Source organism: Mus pahari, chromosome 6 (genome assembly GCF_900095145.1).
Source record: "Mus pahari chromosome 6, PAHARI_EIJ_v1.1, whole genome shotgun sequence".
In the NCBI taxonomy this organism is placed as follows: domain Eukaryota; kingdom Metazoa; phylum Chordata; class Mammalia; order Rodentia; family Muridae; genus Mus; species Mus pahari.
In genome coordinates, this window is record NC_034595.1 from 79834923 (window position 1) to 79850395 (window position 15473).

At 52.1% G+C, this 15473-nt stretch overlaps 2 protein-coding genes across 2 annotated transcripts in view; one reads left to right on the plus strand and one right to left on the minus strand.

Annotated features, from left to right (window-relative positions):
• The window catches only part of A3galt2 (alpha 1,3-galactosyltransferase 2), a 21462-nt gene extending 18741 nt beyond the window's left edge, over window positions 1–2721 (plus strand). The window contains exon 5 of the mRNA XM_021200362.1: window positions 392–2721. Coding sequence (XP_021056021.1) covers window positions 392–1079 — 688 coding nt within the window. The 3' untranslated portion in view covers window positions 1080–2721. The remainder of the gene's footprint in view (window positions 1–391) is intronic.
• A 4298-nt stretch (window positions 2722–7019) lies between these two features.
• Znf362 (zinc finger protein 362) overlaps window positions 7020–15473 on the minus strand; it is a 31955-nt gene continuing 23501 nt past the window's right edge. The window contains exons 7-9 of the mRNA XM_021200355.2: window positions 11287–11365; window positions 11008–11166; window positions 7020–8573 (exon numbers count right to left, since the gene is read on the minus strand). Coding sequence (XP_021056014.1) covers window positions 8457–8573; window positions 11008–11166; window positions 11287–11365 — 355 coding nt within the window. The 3' untranslated portion in view covers window positions 7020–8456. The remainder of the gene's footprint in view (window positions 8574–11007; window positions 11167–11286; window positions 11366–15473) is intronic.

A 15473-nucleotide genomic window follows, 5' to 3' on the forward strand; every position in this document is an offset into this window, starting at 1 on the left:
AAAAAATCCCCAACCACCACCACAACAAAACTACTACCACCTCAACCAACAAAAAATAAAATAAAATAAAATAAAATAAAATAAAATAAAATAAAATATCTAAACAGCACAGGCTTGCTTACACCATAGCAGCCTCTGGTCTTCGGACCCTCCCACCAGGGTCCCTCAGAGTACTTCAGACACCTTCTGAACCCCAAGGGTGGTCCAGCTCAGTACTGCCTGGGTCAGAGGAATCAGGAGTCCATATTCAAGGGGAACAGGGCAGAGCAATGCATCCAGGCAGCTTTCAATCTTTTAACACACCACCTTAAAGCAGAAGATCTGGGACTGTGTGGCCTGGTATGAGCAGGGGTGAAGGATGTCAGAACTGACTGGCCTGACTGCCTGGCAGGTACCTGGAGACGTTTCTGGAACACTTCCTGGTTTCGGCAGAGCAACACTTCATGGTCGGCCAGAACGTGGTGTACTATGTGTTTACGGATCGCCCGGAAGCAGTACCCTACGTGGCTCTAGGCCGGGGTCGCCTGCTGCGGGTGAAACTTGTGCAGCGAGAGAGGCGCTGGCAGGACGTGTCCATGGCACGCATGCCCACGCTACACGAGGCTCTGGGAGGGCAGCTGGGCCAAGAAGCTGACTTTGTGTTCTGTCTGGACGTGGACCAGTACTTCACTGGTAGCTTCGGGCCCGAGGTCCTGGCAGATTTAGTGGCACAGCTGCACGCCTGTCACTACCGCTGGCCCCGGTGGCTGCTGCCCTACGAGAGGGACAAGCGATCGGCTGCTGCACTATCCTTAAGCGAAGGCGATTTCTACTACCACGCTGCGGTGTTTGGGGGCAGTGTGGCTGAGCTGCGCAAGCTGACGGCCCACTGTGCGACTGGCCAACAGCTGGACCGTAAGCGCGGCATTGAGGCACTCTGGCACGACGAGAGCCACCTCAACAAATTCTTCTGGCTGAGCAAGCCCACCAAGCTGCTGTCGCCTGAGTTCTGCTGGACAGAGGAAATTATCGGGAGGAGAGAGATCCACCACCCACGCCTTCTCTGGGCACCCAAGCAGTATGCGTGGGTGCGAAACTAGCAGCTCCCCCCATCCCTCCACTCCCCCACCCCCCCACCCTCCACCAGGCAGGCGCTTAGCATCTTTGGCACTATGTAAGTCAATTAGAGCCACTTATAGCGCCTCTGGGAAGGGGGACTTTGGAACTCAGAGATACTGAAAAGGGACTCCTGTGCCTGGGGCCTGTAGACCCTTTGTCAGCTGGGCTGGAGAGCCTTTTTGTTCCAACCAGATGCAAATTATGGAAAGGTAAGAGTTTTGGCAGCTTTTGTATCCCAGGTGCTTGTCAGCAGGGGCATGCAGCAAGTACCACCTACCAGGATTCAAGGTTTTTTGCAGAGGGCCCAAGGCCTTCCTTAGCCCTTGGCAGCAGCTAGCTAGTGTCTCCGCTTCTGACTGGACCTAGGTATTGGGGTTCCCAGGCCTTAACAATGACCAGTGTTGCTGCTACAGAGCCTTTGGTATCTGAGGCTTGACAATTGTCTGGAGCCATTCCTGTGACCAGGACCTGCAGTTTCTCATCTCTTGGTCCTCACTGACTTCAGCCTCAGCTCTCCGTCCCATCAGCCTCTGCTGGCCCTTTTGTTCGTGTGCAGGTCCCTGTCTGCATTTGTTCTGATGCCTCTTCCTCCTCCATCAAGCAGGCTTCTCATGTCTGGAGTGTGGCTGGCTCCCTGACCCAATGAGCACTTCCCTGTCAGCTCTCAAGCGGATTGCTACCTTGCCGCTGTTGTGTGGCCCACAGATCACGCGGTTGTCATTGCCTCTGCCACCACCTCTGCTACGCTGGCTCTTCCTTCATGTTACTGGACAGCCCTCACCATTGGCAAGGCCATTCAAGGGAAGCCTCTCATGGGACCTAACGGTGCGGGGTCAGGAAAGCAGCAACAGGGGAGAGTGTCGGCCTTTCTCCCCTCCCCAGCCCCTGCATGCTAGCTCATAAGGGCAGCTGAACATCCAGTGTTATAGCCATAAGTGAGATGTTCGAACAGACCCAGCCTGGTCTCTCTGGAATACTCCCAGGCGTCCCTTCTGCTAGACCTCTTCTCTGTATGGAGTCTTCTAGAGTTCTCAAAGGCTTTGGCAGCAGATAGTCTCTTTTAAATAACCATGGTTCTATGGCTGTGCCATCAGGAGCTCTGACTGTTGTGTGGGACTCTCAAGGTGTCCATGGGCTGTGCAAGACAAGGGGTGCCGGCATGGGGGTAGTGTAATACCTGCTGGCGTGGGGATCAAGTTGACTGCTTATTTCCAGGACAATGAGCACCAGGGGGAATGTTAGCGTACCGTTAACACCTGTACTAATTGTGAAAGCTTTTTGACATTGCTTAACGCCACCCAGGGCCCCAGGAAGGGATGAGACCCAGCCCCTTTCACCTCTGACCGTACTGAGTGCTTCTTTTGAAGTGATATTTTTAACATGAGGAGACTGGGGCACAAAGAGGGACCAAACTGCCCAGACACGGGACCTGTTCGAGCCCTTGTGACATCAGCAGCGGGAGAATGAGAAATAGACCTTCCTTCCAGCCCGACCCCCTTTAGGAGGGAGCCACTGAGAGAAGCGAGCAGGCATTTCAGTCACATCCTAGCTCTGCTGTACAGTCTCCCCTGGCCGCAGCACAGCTTGTGCATATTTGAGGAATGCTATAACAAACAAGTAATTTCAAAATGTCCCTTATGGTATTTTCTTCTATCGAGTGGATAATAAAAAAGAAAGGAAGGAAAAGAAGGGAAGAGAGAGGAGGAAGAGGAAGAAGAGGAGGAAGTGGTTGAGTTTCCTCACCCATGTATTCAATACTGTTCTGTAAGAAGGACACAGGCACGGGGCGCTCGCTCAGTCAAAAAAGCATCTGTTTGTTCTCTCCCCTTCTCTGCCCCTCCCCACTGCAAGCAAGGTGAGAGAGAGAGAGAGAGAGAGAGAGAGAGAGAGAGAGAGAGAGAGAGAGAGAGGAATTCTCCTGAGAACAGAAGAGCCCAGGTTTACAGAGGAGTAAGGTTTATAGAATGAGCGAGATTTTCTAAGACCCAGACTCTGAGGGGAACCCTCTGAGGACTGGGGAGAGGATGCAGGAAAGGGCAGGGTGGAGTAAGACGGTACCTCCTTGGAAACAGTTAGTTCCCTGCCCCTCTTAGAGGCAGGGGTTACAGGCTCGGCAGCCAAACAGGAAGGAAGGAACACCCCACCTCTACAGACATTTCCATGATGGCCACCGATGTCCTTTGAGTCCACAGGACTTGCCCATAGACTCCTAGCAGAGGGCGTGGAGATCAGAATCTTGTTCATTGACTACATCAGCACTACAGCCAAAATCTAGATGTGGCTAGGCGCCCTCACGCTGCTGTGCCAGTACAGGTACTGCCCTGAAACTCCCGAGAGCTCTGGCTGTCTACGACCCGGGGGGTGGGGGNGGGGGTGGGGGTGGGGGGGTGATGCTACATGCCTGGAACATGTTCACGTGTTACACACCTGCGAGTTGGCGCTGCCTTACATCCACCCTACTAAATGGTTGCTATTATTAATCTCATTTGACAAAAGGTGCAAACAGGCATTGAGAGGCCAAATAAATGACTCACGGTCACGCCACTCAGAGCTTACATTCCTGAATGCCAAGGACAAACAGGAAATGAAATATGGCCAGAGACTGAAGACTGCCAGTCTTCGGAACTGAGGTGGCCACCGTTCTCTGTCCCCTCTGGCCATTTCGACATGCTCTGCCTCCTTTGTCTTCTGTTTGAGTCTGGTTGAACACAGCCATCCCGGTACTTGGTCTCCAGGGTCTCCCAGTTCAGCCACCCACCATCTCCTAACTAACTGGGAGTGGAGCAGCAGACGGGAGAGGCGCTGTCATACAATGACTTGCTGGGGAATACTTATCAACTGACGCTGAAAGGGATTGAATTCGAGAAAAGCNAAGAACTTATAGCCAAAAGTATAACATGAGACAAATAGGGCAATATTAGGAACTTGAAGGCCTGAGGCCTGACAGGCCCTGAAGGCCTAGCTGAAGATTTTACAATAACAAGTCCAGGCATGTCCAGGAGAGCCCCTTGTTTGGACATTCCTGAGGATGGGTGGCCCCAAGGACAGACATAAACACAGGAACTGTTTTGGGTTATTTTTTTGATTGACTCATTGGCCATCTGGCGGCCTGGGTCACGCTGACCCTCCCTGGAATTGTTGATACTACAACCTGCATGTATTATTCTACTGACTTGTAATCAAGCCAATTGTGTGAAGCTGCGCCAAGTTCCCCAAAAATTCCCCCAACCCCCTTCCCTCTCCCTATAAAACCCCCTATAAAACTCCCTAGCTTTTGGGCCTCGGGGTTGATGCCTCTGCCTCCTGCGTGAGGTAAGCATCGGCCCGGAGCTCCGTCATTAAACTGCCTCATGCTTTTACAACAAGAAGGCCTCTCGTGTTTCTCTGGGACACCCTGACTTCCCTGGCATGGGTCCAACAACGCTTCAGGAAAACAGGAGATGGGCTCTGCTGGCCAAGTGTTTCCTGCGCAAGCCTGAGGATCCAAAGGCTGAGAGCATGGTGGCTGGAGCTGGGGAGGCAAAGACAGGCAGATTCTTATGCCCCGGGGCCAGCCAGTCCATTCAGTGAGCATCGGGGAAGTGAGATAGCGTAAGATTAAGACAGTGCACAGAGCCTGAAGAACGTCACTTGAGGCAAACCTCTGGCCTCCACGCGTGTGGACACGGCAAACACATCATGGTTAATGACAAGCCACCAACACTCCTGAATGTATAGTTGGGGGGCAGGGAGGGGCTGTGCATCACTTGTTCTAATGAGCCAGGGCGGCCACTGCACTTCTGGCCGCCTCTGTGTGGGGACTTACTGAATCAGGTGGTCATCTCTGGCCAATCAGTTGTGAATAATGTTGGTAATGTGACACAGATACAACTGCCAGAGTCCAGCTCTTTCTGGCACAGAAGAACGGAGGAGGAGGTCAATCCTAGAGGAAGACCAGAGGCCTGTGAGGTTATCAAAACATGGTGGGTCTATGTTTCTTCCACTCTCAGTCCACAAGGGTGGAGCCGCCTCTTAAAGGCTGCGATGCAATCAACGGATTTACCCATTCAGGAACTTGTAATATGATGACATTCGGGGTCATAGAGCCTGGTTGGTGGAAGCAGGTCACTAACTACATGTCTTTGAAGGGCACAATGCCTCTCACATCTTTGTCTCTCTCGATCTGAGGTGAGCAGCTGTACTCGGCCACACCCTTCCACGTGAATGTTCTGCCTCCCACAGCAACAATGGAGCCAGCCAGCTAGGGGCTGTACCACAGGGAGAAGCCCTATTGACGATCTGGTATTTGTTACAGGATGAGAAGTCTATAACATGAAAAATTTATACCAGGGGGGCCGGAGAGATGGCTCAGCAGTTAAGAGCACCAACTGTTCTTCTGAAGGTCCTGAGTTCAAATCCCAGCAACCACACGGTGGCTCACAACCATCCATAATGAGATCTGACTCCCTCTTCTGGGGTATCTGAAGACAGCTACAGTGTGCTTACATATAATAATAAATCAATCTGTTGGGCCGGAGAGAGAAGAGCGTCTGAAGACAGTTACAGTGTACTTACATATAATAAATCTTTAAAAAGAAAGAAAGAAAAATGTATACCAGAGGATTAGGTCATCACTGACTATCTGAAGCCTTGGGATTGGTTTGTGGGAAGATTTTGGAAAAAGTCTTGACAAAGCCTAGAATGTTGTAGGCAGAGCTCTTGGGAAAGTCTTCTGGGAGCTTGGAAGGCTGGAGTGTGGATGGGACTGTGAAAACAGGACCCTGTGCTCTCTGGGTTACAGGCAGGAGTGGGCACGCTGCTGTGAGAACCTGAAGCACCCTCATTTTAGTCAGGCAGAGAATTCATCCATTCCCCTGCGTCCACGTCCTTCAACACTGATGCTGGCCCTATACAGACCCAGAAACAATAGAGAGCATCCCTCGTCCCGGTTCATTCCTGTCTCTCTGCATCCTGACTGCCACAGGGGTGAGCATCTCCTATTCCACACCCTTCTCCCCTCCATGTTCAAGCCTCAGGCCAAGAGCCACTGGACCGAGACCAGAAGCCAGAAACAATCTGCTGTGAATTGTCCCACCACACCCCAGGTATTTGCCACAGTGACAGAGTCTAACACATGTTCTGATTCCTTCCTGGGGAGATGCACTTCAGATACTGGCTCTTTGATGACAGACAGGAGCCGAGACAGGAGGATACCTCCACAGGGCCAACCTTGATCAACTCGGTGGGAATAATTCTTGTCACTTCCTGCTCCTCCTCCTCCTCCTAGACATCAACACACTAACTCCACCATGGAGGAAAACCTATGTGGATGTAACTTCACGAGCCCATCCTAACCCCCACACTAGAGCAGCTTCCACAAACCAGACCCTTGGGGTGGACGATCAGAAGGTGGGGAAACAGGAGCCAACATACCCTTCTCAAAATGAGAAAAACTGGCTATATGTGACTCCCCTGCCACTCAACTGGGCAAAAGGCTTCTCTTGGGTTGCAGTCCCTCCCGGGGGTGGGGGTGAGGGCATTACACCGTAGCATTCCAGCACAAAGGATGGAAGCCCACAGCGAGCGGCCATCACCCTCCTTCCCCAGCCTGGAGCACAGTAGTGCCAAGGTGGCCCCACCCGCCCTCCTACACCGCACCAGGCACTCTGTACACCGCCACCACCTGGTGAGCATGCAGAATTCATTCTTTACATCAGATAAATACAGGAGCAGAGTGGCTGCATCCCTTCCTCTCCAGCCCCCTTACGTCTTCACACACACACACACACACACACACACACACACACACACACACACACACACGACTTGTTTGGCTTCCCTCCCTTCTTTGAATAGAATGGAAGCTTCTGTCCCGGAGCCCCGAAGGCCATGTGCCCTCGCCTCCCTGCCACCGAGATGCAGACTGAAAAGCCAACAGAGCATTTTCTCTTTTTTAATAAGGTAACTATTTCTAAATATGGTGGCCTGGAGGTCCCATAGAAAAAAAGCAAAGGATGTTAACAGTATTGGAACAGCGTATTTACAGGGTAGTAACATGCGGACAAAAGCTACAATACTGAGTATCGGACGACGCAAGTCAAACAAAGGGGTTGGGGTGGGTGGGGGGCTGAGACCTCCCTCCCAGTGGAAAAGAATCCCCAGGAAACGTTAAACTGGTAAATCAATGGCGAGTTAAGGCTTAAAAAGTGTATAAAAATAACACAGTTAATATTCAAACGGACTCCAGATACAGAATATATAGATGAGTTTTGTCTAGTTTTCTTCTCTGGGGGTGATGTGGAAGGGGGCTTCTCTGGGTTCTGTACATAGTTCCTATATACACGGACACGCATGGCTTTCGGATTGGGATATGTCTTGGGGGGCTGGGGGCAGGGTCTGCTCTTGGGTCCTCCTTTGGAGGCTCCTATCCCTGCCGCAGGGCCTGGGGTCTGGGTTGGGGAGTCCTCATCTGTGTCGAGAAGGACAACCCCTCCCTGGGCACTGTGCCCTTCTGGAGGAAATTCTGGAAAGGGCACTTGGTCCCAGGCCCCCTCCCTCTCCACCCCCTGCCCACAGTCTGGAGTGGTGGGAGAGGTAGCCAATAGGTTTCCTGGCCAGCACCGAGGTAGACTGGGGTGGTCTTCAGGGCAGCAGGGGAGGGGCCAGGTCTCACCTGGCACGCTCCCAACCCATTCCCTGGGCTTGCCACCCAGCCGTCACTGCACCCTTTGGTCCCGTGGATCTCCAGACCTCTCTCATTTCCGTGCCCTAAAGCCAGGCAGGCCTGGCAGCTGCTGTGCCCTCTGCTCACGAAGGCTAGGGCAAAGCTCAGGCAGTTTGACTGGGTGACGGGTGAAGGGCTCACTCCAGCTGTCTCCTGTCTCCTCCCACCTGAAGGAGGGTGTCCCCTTTGAAGTCCAGAACCCCAGGCCTCCCCTCAAGACCTGAGGTTGTGGCCAGAGAAGTTCCCACGCTGCCCTCTGGTTCTCTGTATCAGTCTGTCCAGTCCTTTTAATTTCCCGTTCTTAGCAGCACCAACATTCTGGCCAATAAATATCCTTTTTTTTTGTTATTTCCAAAACAAACTTAAAAACAAGAAACAGTGAAGCAAGTGAGGGAGGGGGAACAAAAAGAAAACGCAACAGACAGGTTCAAAGTGCTCTGAGATCGTCTTTGGATACCACCACAACAGTCCAGAATCTTGCAGTTGGCCTGGCTGCCCAGGAGCCAGCCAGGCAGGGCTTCTGTGGACCAAGCTTTCTGGCAGGTTTGGAAGATCGTGAGAGAGCTCGGTGGTTCCTGGAGGCCCCAGCGGGAATTGGGCTGGGTGCTGCCTGGGTCTGTGTCTGCCAAGTGGGCGGGGCGGCGCCACAGGTGGCTCAGATCAGAGAGATTCGCACTGGGATGCCGGGGGACTCGGTCCTCTGGGGTGAGTGATGGCTCACCAGGTGTTCCACCACTGTGTGTTTGGACATGTGCTTCATCAGGTAGGTCTCCTGTGGGCAGAAGGAGTATGCAGAAGTCATCACAACAGAGGCTGCAGTTCCAAAATCAGCCACTAGATGGCAGCTCAGTGCAGCCACAGCCTTGGCGCTCAGGTGGACCTTGGAATTGGTTCTAGGGGTTCTGTTGATGTTGGGGTGATCTTTGCTTTGCTGGAGTCCAATCCTACACAGTGCTGGCTGGAGGGGTGGGACAAGGCTGACTGGCAACTACACTCACCCTCAACAGATTCCACCCAAGCCCTGCAATCCCCAGCTCTGCTTGCCAGTCCATCCTATAACTGTGTGTTCCCTGTGGGGTTGAGGCAGGGGCCTGGCAGGAGTTGACTTCCACCATTTCTTAGCCTCAGGGCGAATCATGTCCCCCAACCTGTCCCCAAGCCTCCATTTCCTCCTCTGTAAGGAGAGCTGCCTCTAGAGCCCTACCGGGACATTCCTTCCCAGTCTCGACATTTTATTCCAGTTGGAAGCAGGAGTCTGGGTCTCTGTAAACCTCCGGGTGACCCTCTCTGGGGGTAAAGCCACACCCGAGCCATCCTATTCCCCACTGGCTCTGCCCTGCGGCATCATCACTGGATCGGTGAGGTGACCTGGGCTGTCTGCCTGCACACCCACATCCTCCACTGGCTCTGGCCAGGAGCAAGGTAACATATCCTGTCCCTAGCTGCCACTCAAGACAGGTCACCAGGCAGAGACTGAGAGAGAGCCTAGGAATGTGGCAAGGTGCTACCTAACCCAGAGGAAGCAGTCAGCAATGGCCAGGACAGAAATCAGTCTCCAGTGAAAACAAGGTTCCAAGGAGAGAGGGGCGAGGCAGGCTGGGCCCTAAAAGACACTGACACAGGCTGCGGACGTTTGGACAGGAATGGCCCCCACAGAGTCCTGTGTGAATGCTTGGCCCATGGGGAGTGCCACTACTGGGAGATGTAGCCTTGTTGGAGGAAGTGTGCCACTGTGGGGCGGACTTTGAAGTCCCCTATGCTCAAGCTACACCCAGTGTGGCTCACAGTCTCCTTCTTCTGCCTGCGGATCAAGACGTAGAACTCTCAGCTCCTTCTCCAGCACCATGCCTGCCTGTGTGCCGCCATGTTTTCCGCCATGACAATAATGGACCAAACTTCTCAAATGTAAGCTAGCCCCAGTTAAATGTTTTCCTTTATAATTGTTGCTGTGGTCATGGTGTCTCTTAACAGCAATAAACCCTAATTAAGACATAGGATAATATAGGAATCTTATTTGGAACTTGCTCTTTAAAAATAAATTCTATAAATAAAAATATGGCATTTAGGAGACAAATGAATATGGCTATGCTGTCCGGGTACTGGACAATGGGCCTCTAAATAAGGGTTATAGAGATATTATGGGTATGTTTTTAAAAGGAGCCATGGCCCTTAGAGACATAAAGCTTTTACAAACAAAATAATAGCGTGACTGGATTTTACTTCAGAGAGCAGGGGCTGAGGTCAGTCAGAGACGTGCACAATGAGAAAACACGAGGACCTGACCATGGACTGAAATCTCCATATCCCAGAGCCAAACCAAACCGTTCATCTTCTAAATCCACCGTCTGAGGTATTCGGTTACCGTGACAGAAAGCTATTATGTGTCCCTTCCTCAAAAGACCGTATTATTATTAACTTTGTCTCCTCAGACTCTTTACTGTCTCTCAAAACACTGGCTCTCAACAAGAAAAAAGGGCTGCCCCTCCGGTGGACACATGCAGTGTCTGGACCCGTTTCAGGTGACCTCATCTTGAAGAGGAGAGGTTGCTATTGGCACCCAGTGGGTAGATACAGAAGTTGTTTAGCATCTTACCAGACACCAGGAAGTGTCCAGCCCCAAAGGAGCCTCCTGCTCAGGGTCCCTGGGGCTAGATCTGAGCAGTCAGCTCTGCTTTGAAACAGTAACCACTGCCTGTCAGTAAAAGCTTACGTGTGATTATGTATTTAGTCCCTGCCTCTATCCGTAGTCCCTAACTTCCCTATCTGATCTGTGTTTCCTGTCTCCTTAGTGTCTGGCTCAGTGAACACTAGAGAATGAGCCACTGGCTCGCTGATACGCCTCTGTTGGCCAGTAGCCCTGAGAATAACCACTCCATCGCGGGAGGAGAGACTACTCATGAACACTCTTGGCTACGGTGGTGTTACCACAACCGTCAAAGGGCTAGAAGCGTGCGCGTAACTGCGTTGCTGGAGTATCCAAGGCTCTCCACTGGAGGATTTTCCCACCCAGGAACCATCTTTGATCCCCTTTTCTGAAGGATAAGTGGCTCTGGCTATGGGACTGTGCCCCCTGCTGGACTTGACAGGTATTGCAGCTGTCCCAAGTAGGAAGCGTGAGCTAAGAAGCTTCTAGGCTAAGAAGAGAATCCCAGGCCCACAGCCCTGCCTCTAGGCTTTGGAACTTGGTGCCAGGCAGCAGGACTCACCGAGGTGTAGGCCCGCCCGCACATGCTGCAGCAGTAGGCCTTGGCGTGCTTGATGGCGTGGGCGGAGAGGTGGATCTGGAGGGAGGCGGAGTCTGAGTAGGCCCGGTAGCAGTTGGGACATTTGTAGGGCTTGTCCTTATTGTGCTGGCGCTGGTGAGACTGTAAAGACCACGGTAAGGGGTTGTGAGGCGCTGACTCTTCCCCACATTCCACCCGCTCCTTGGGCCCCTGGAAGGGGGTGAGGTGCGGCTGGTAGTGGGGGTGGGGTGGGGTACTCACCTGGAGGTTGGAGAGCTGAGTGAAAGCCTTTTCGCAGCCAGGATGCGGGCACTTGTAGGGTCTGTCGCCTGTGTGGATTCTGCAAGAGCATGCCCAGTGAGGGAGCTACCCTGCCACACCCCACAGCAGTTCCAGCCCCCGAGCCTGGCTGAAGTACTCTCTCTCTCCAGCCCCCAACTCGCTTTCTCTGGCGGTCAAGAGTAGGTCCCAAACAAGAACTAGGGCCTGCAAAGGCCACCAGCATCCTTCTCTGGACTCTGCGGCTGGTCTGAACACAGTTTCCCACTCCCTCAGATGCCTGTGACGTCCTACAGTCTCGGTTCTCTTGGCTCCCTCCGTGAGAGCCAGACCTCTCTGGGTTTTATTCTCTGCCATCTCCCCGGGGTCTGACATAAGCGAAACAGACAGCTGGGGACTACAGACGGAGAAGGCTCCTCATCTCTAAAGTCAGCCCCTGACAGCAGAAATAAGATTCATACACGATTCAGGCTCTTGCCCGAGGGTGTTGCTTGACTGTTGGTTGGCTGACTACCATGTGGCCCTCCAGGGACTTAGGCTCTCCCACAGGGACGCATCAAACCTCTTCACCAGCAAACTACCCCCTCTGGCCTCTGAGTACCCAACCGTTCCAACTGTCCAGCTCCCTCTATACGTCTTCAGTCTCAGTAGCCTCCTGACTTCAGCTATGATATCAGCCCTGGGGTCTGCCCTTGTCATGTCCTGGCTCAGAACCCCCCACTATGTCCCTGTTTGTCTCGGACAGGGTCCTCAGACCTTACCCTATCACTCAGGGCCTGTCCACATTCTGCCTTAGTCTCTGAGACCTCCTCTCTGTCCCTGCTTTCTGTATTATGTTCCCTTCCCCGGCACACATACAGCCTTGAGCCTCAGGAAGGCCTTTGCCCCCTGCTGGTATGTGGGGCCATGTCCATACACACTGGCCTTGTCGCTGTGGAATCCTGGAAGGGATGCTCTTGGGCCAAGGGCTGCCCCCGCCCACTGACTTATCCCTGTATGAGACTGCCAGCTCAGGGACACCTCAGAAAGATATTCAAGGAGGGTAGCCATTGGACAAAGGACTGGACTGCCTGCCTGTTCCCGCTACCCACAAAGCTCTCAGTTTCCAGCCCTGAATGTCCGGCCACACCCATCACCATCTTCCTGCTAGCAGAGCTTACAGCCTTGGCTCCCCCATCTGTAAGATAGGATGTTCAGTTTGACCTTGGGCAGTCCCTCTTCAAACACACACACACAAAAACCCCAGCAGAAACAGGTATGCTGCCTGCCCCCCAATCCCATGATCCCAGCCCCAGGTGGGGACCTCAAAACCAGACTTGCCGTCTTACCTAATGCTTGCCCTCCACACAGCCCTTGCAGTACAGGCCCAGACACCCCCTCCTTTCCTCCTGAAGCACAGGCCACATGAATCACACTTCCACTACTTCTTGTCTCCCTGAGTCCAAAGTCTTCATGTATAAAATAGGGATAACGATGAAGTTTGTGGGTAAAAAAGATTACATCTAAGGCTGTTCAAAAACTACCATCACAGGGTTATGGGAGCTGACTCTCCACCATGTGAGCTGCAGACATCAAACCTATGTCATTGCCGGGCAGTAGTGGCGCACACCTTTAATCCCAGCACACAGGAGGCAGAGGCAGGTGGATTTCTGAGTTCGAGGCCAGCCTGGTCTACAAAGTGAGTTCCAGGACATCCAGGGCTACACAGAGAAACCCTGTCTCAAAAAGTCAAAACCAACCAAACAAACAGAAACAAAACAAAACAAAAAACCTACGTCATTATGCTTGGCAGAAAGTGTCTTTACCAACTGAGCCATCTCACCAACCTCCTTTTTAAGATTTATTTATTAATTTTATGTGAGTACACTGTTGCTCCCCTCAGACACACTAGAAGAGGGCATTACAGATGGTTGTGAGCCAACATGTGGTTGCTGGGAATTGAACTCAGGCCTCTAGAAGGGCAGTCAGTGCTCTCAACTGCTGAGCCATCTCTCCAGCCCCTGTTTTGTTTGGTTGGTTTTGGTTTTTCGAGACAGGGTTTCTCTGTGTAGCCCTGGATGTCCTGGAACTCACTTTGTAGACTAGGCTGGCCTTGAACTCAGAAATCTGCCTGCCTCTGCCTTCCGAGTGCTGGAATTAAAGGCTTGTGTCACCACTGCCCGGTGTGTCTATTTTCTCTTAAAAATGATTTATTTTAAAAAAATGATTTATCAAGTGTACGTGTGTGTGTGTGTGTGTGTGTGTGTGTGTGTGTGAATATGTACATGAGAGTGCAGACACCCACAGAGGCCAGAGGAATCGTATCCTCCCAGAGCTGGAGTTACGGTCCGCTGTGGGCCTGTGGACTGTGGTGAGGATCATTCTGAGGTCCTCCAGAAGAGCTGTATGAGCTCATAACCGCGGAGCCCCAACTGTGTCTATAGTTACCTAAGACCGACTTTGAGCTCATTGCCTTTCTCAGGTCCAGATCTTTGGTTCAGAATAATAAACTTCTCCAGCTCCTTCTACATACAAACCTCAGAGTTTTCAGATGATCACTGGACAGTACCAACCCTTGGAAAGGAGGATGCACAGAGGGAGGGGGCTGTCTGGTCCCCTCCCTGTTTCCCATTAGTTGGATATAAGATTACAAATGCCTAATGAAGTCCGCAGCCTCAGAACGGAGCAAATCCCCAAACAAGAAGCTAAGTGCCCATGGGTTCACTTCATACATAGATAAACATCTAAGGCACACAAATCTTTTGTTCCCATTCTGCTTGTTGTTTGGAGTCAGATTTACTAGGTAGCTGGGGGTGGCCTTGAACTTCTGACACTTGGGCCTCCAGCTCCCAAGTTCTGGGATTATAAGCACATCATACATGGCTTGTTCTTCTGAAAGCAGTTTACTGCATTGATGTATTTATTTTGTGGATGTATGTGTACACCCTAATGTCACCGTGCATGTGTAGAGATCAAAGACAAACTGCAGGAGTCAGCTCTCCCCTCCCGCCATGGGCACTCCACCCCTCCCGCCATGGGCACCCCAGATCTATAGAACTAGAATGACGGGTCATCAGGTTAGGCTGCAGGTGCCCTCCCTCGCTGAGCCATCTCTCCAGCCCACAGCATATACTTCTTAAGATGGACCAAAGATGCTAATGTACAGATATTGTCCCAGAAAATGTCAACAAAACATATCTTAGCTGGGCACAGGAGCACGATCCTTTAATCCTGGCACAGAGGGCAGAAGCAAGAGCATCTCTGGAAGTCTGGGAGCAGCCTGTTCTACAGAGCCAGTTCCCAACTAGCCAAAGGAGCACAGTGAGACCCTGTTTCCAACAAACAAAACCAGGCTGTTATACATCTCCAGGGTTGGGGAGACAGCCCAGGGGGCGAGCATGAGAACCTCACTCCGAATCCCCAGCTCCCACATAAACGCTGGGTATGGCTAACACATACTCTCACAATCTCAGTGTGGGAGGTGAGGGCAGAGACAGGAGGAACGCCGGGCCCGGCTGGATGCCAGTGTGACCCCAAGCTCAGCCTTGTCTCAAGGAGTAAGGCTGCCAATGACAGAAGAGATCTGGGTCTCTGCACATGCGCTCGTGGATGTACGTGTATACACAGATATAATATCACCCACCCACCCACGCATGTGCACACATGCGGCTTAGTGGTAGATGCTTGCCCAGGGCCTTGGGTTTGATTCCCCTGAACCACAAACTCACAAGAATTCTTCCTAGATATAAAATACCTTTCTCAATTAGCTATATGGGATAAACTGAAAGCCTTCGAAGGCGAGCCAGGCTTACTGCGTGCATCGTGTTCTTAGTACAAAGAACAGCACAGGAGAGGCCTTAACGGTGGGCTTCACGCTCCCCTCAGACCTTGCTGACGGGGAAGAAGCATGCAGTCCTACCCAAAACTCTCTGGGCCCCTCACATCTGCCTTAAGGCGTCTTCCCTGAGCAGCAGGTCAGAAACTTCCAGAGTCTTCCTGATGAAAAGCGAGAGAATGGAGCCTGAGAGACCTCGGTTCCTGGGCCTTGAATGTGCTATCAACCTGAGAACTGACACTGCCTGCCTGAGACTTTGCTCTTGACAAGGACGGCATAGCCCAGTGGACTGACAGACATGGGGTCAGAGGACAGGGAATTATCTCCAAGGAGAACGAAGCTAATTTCATCGTGG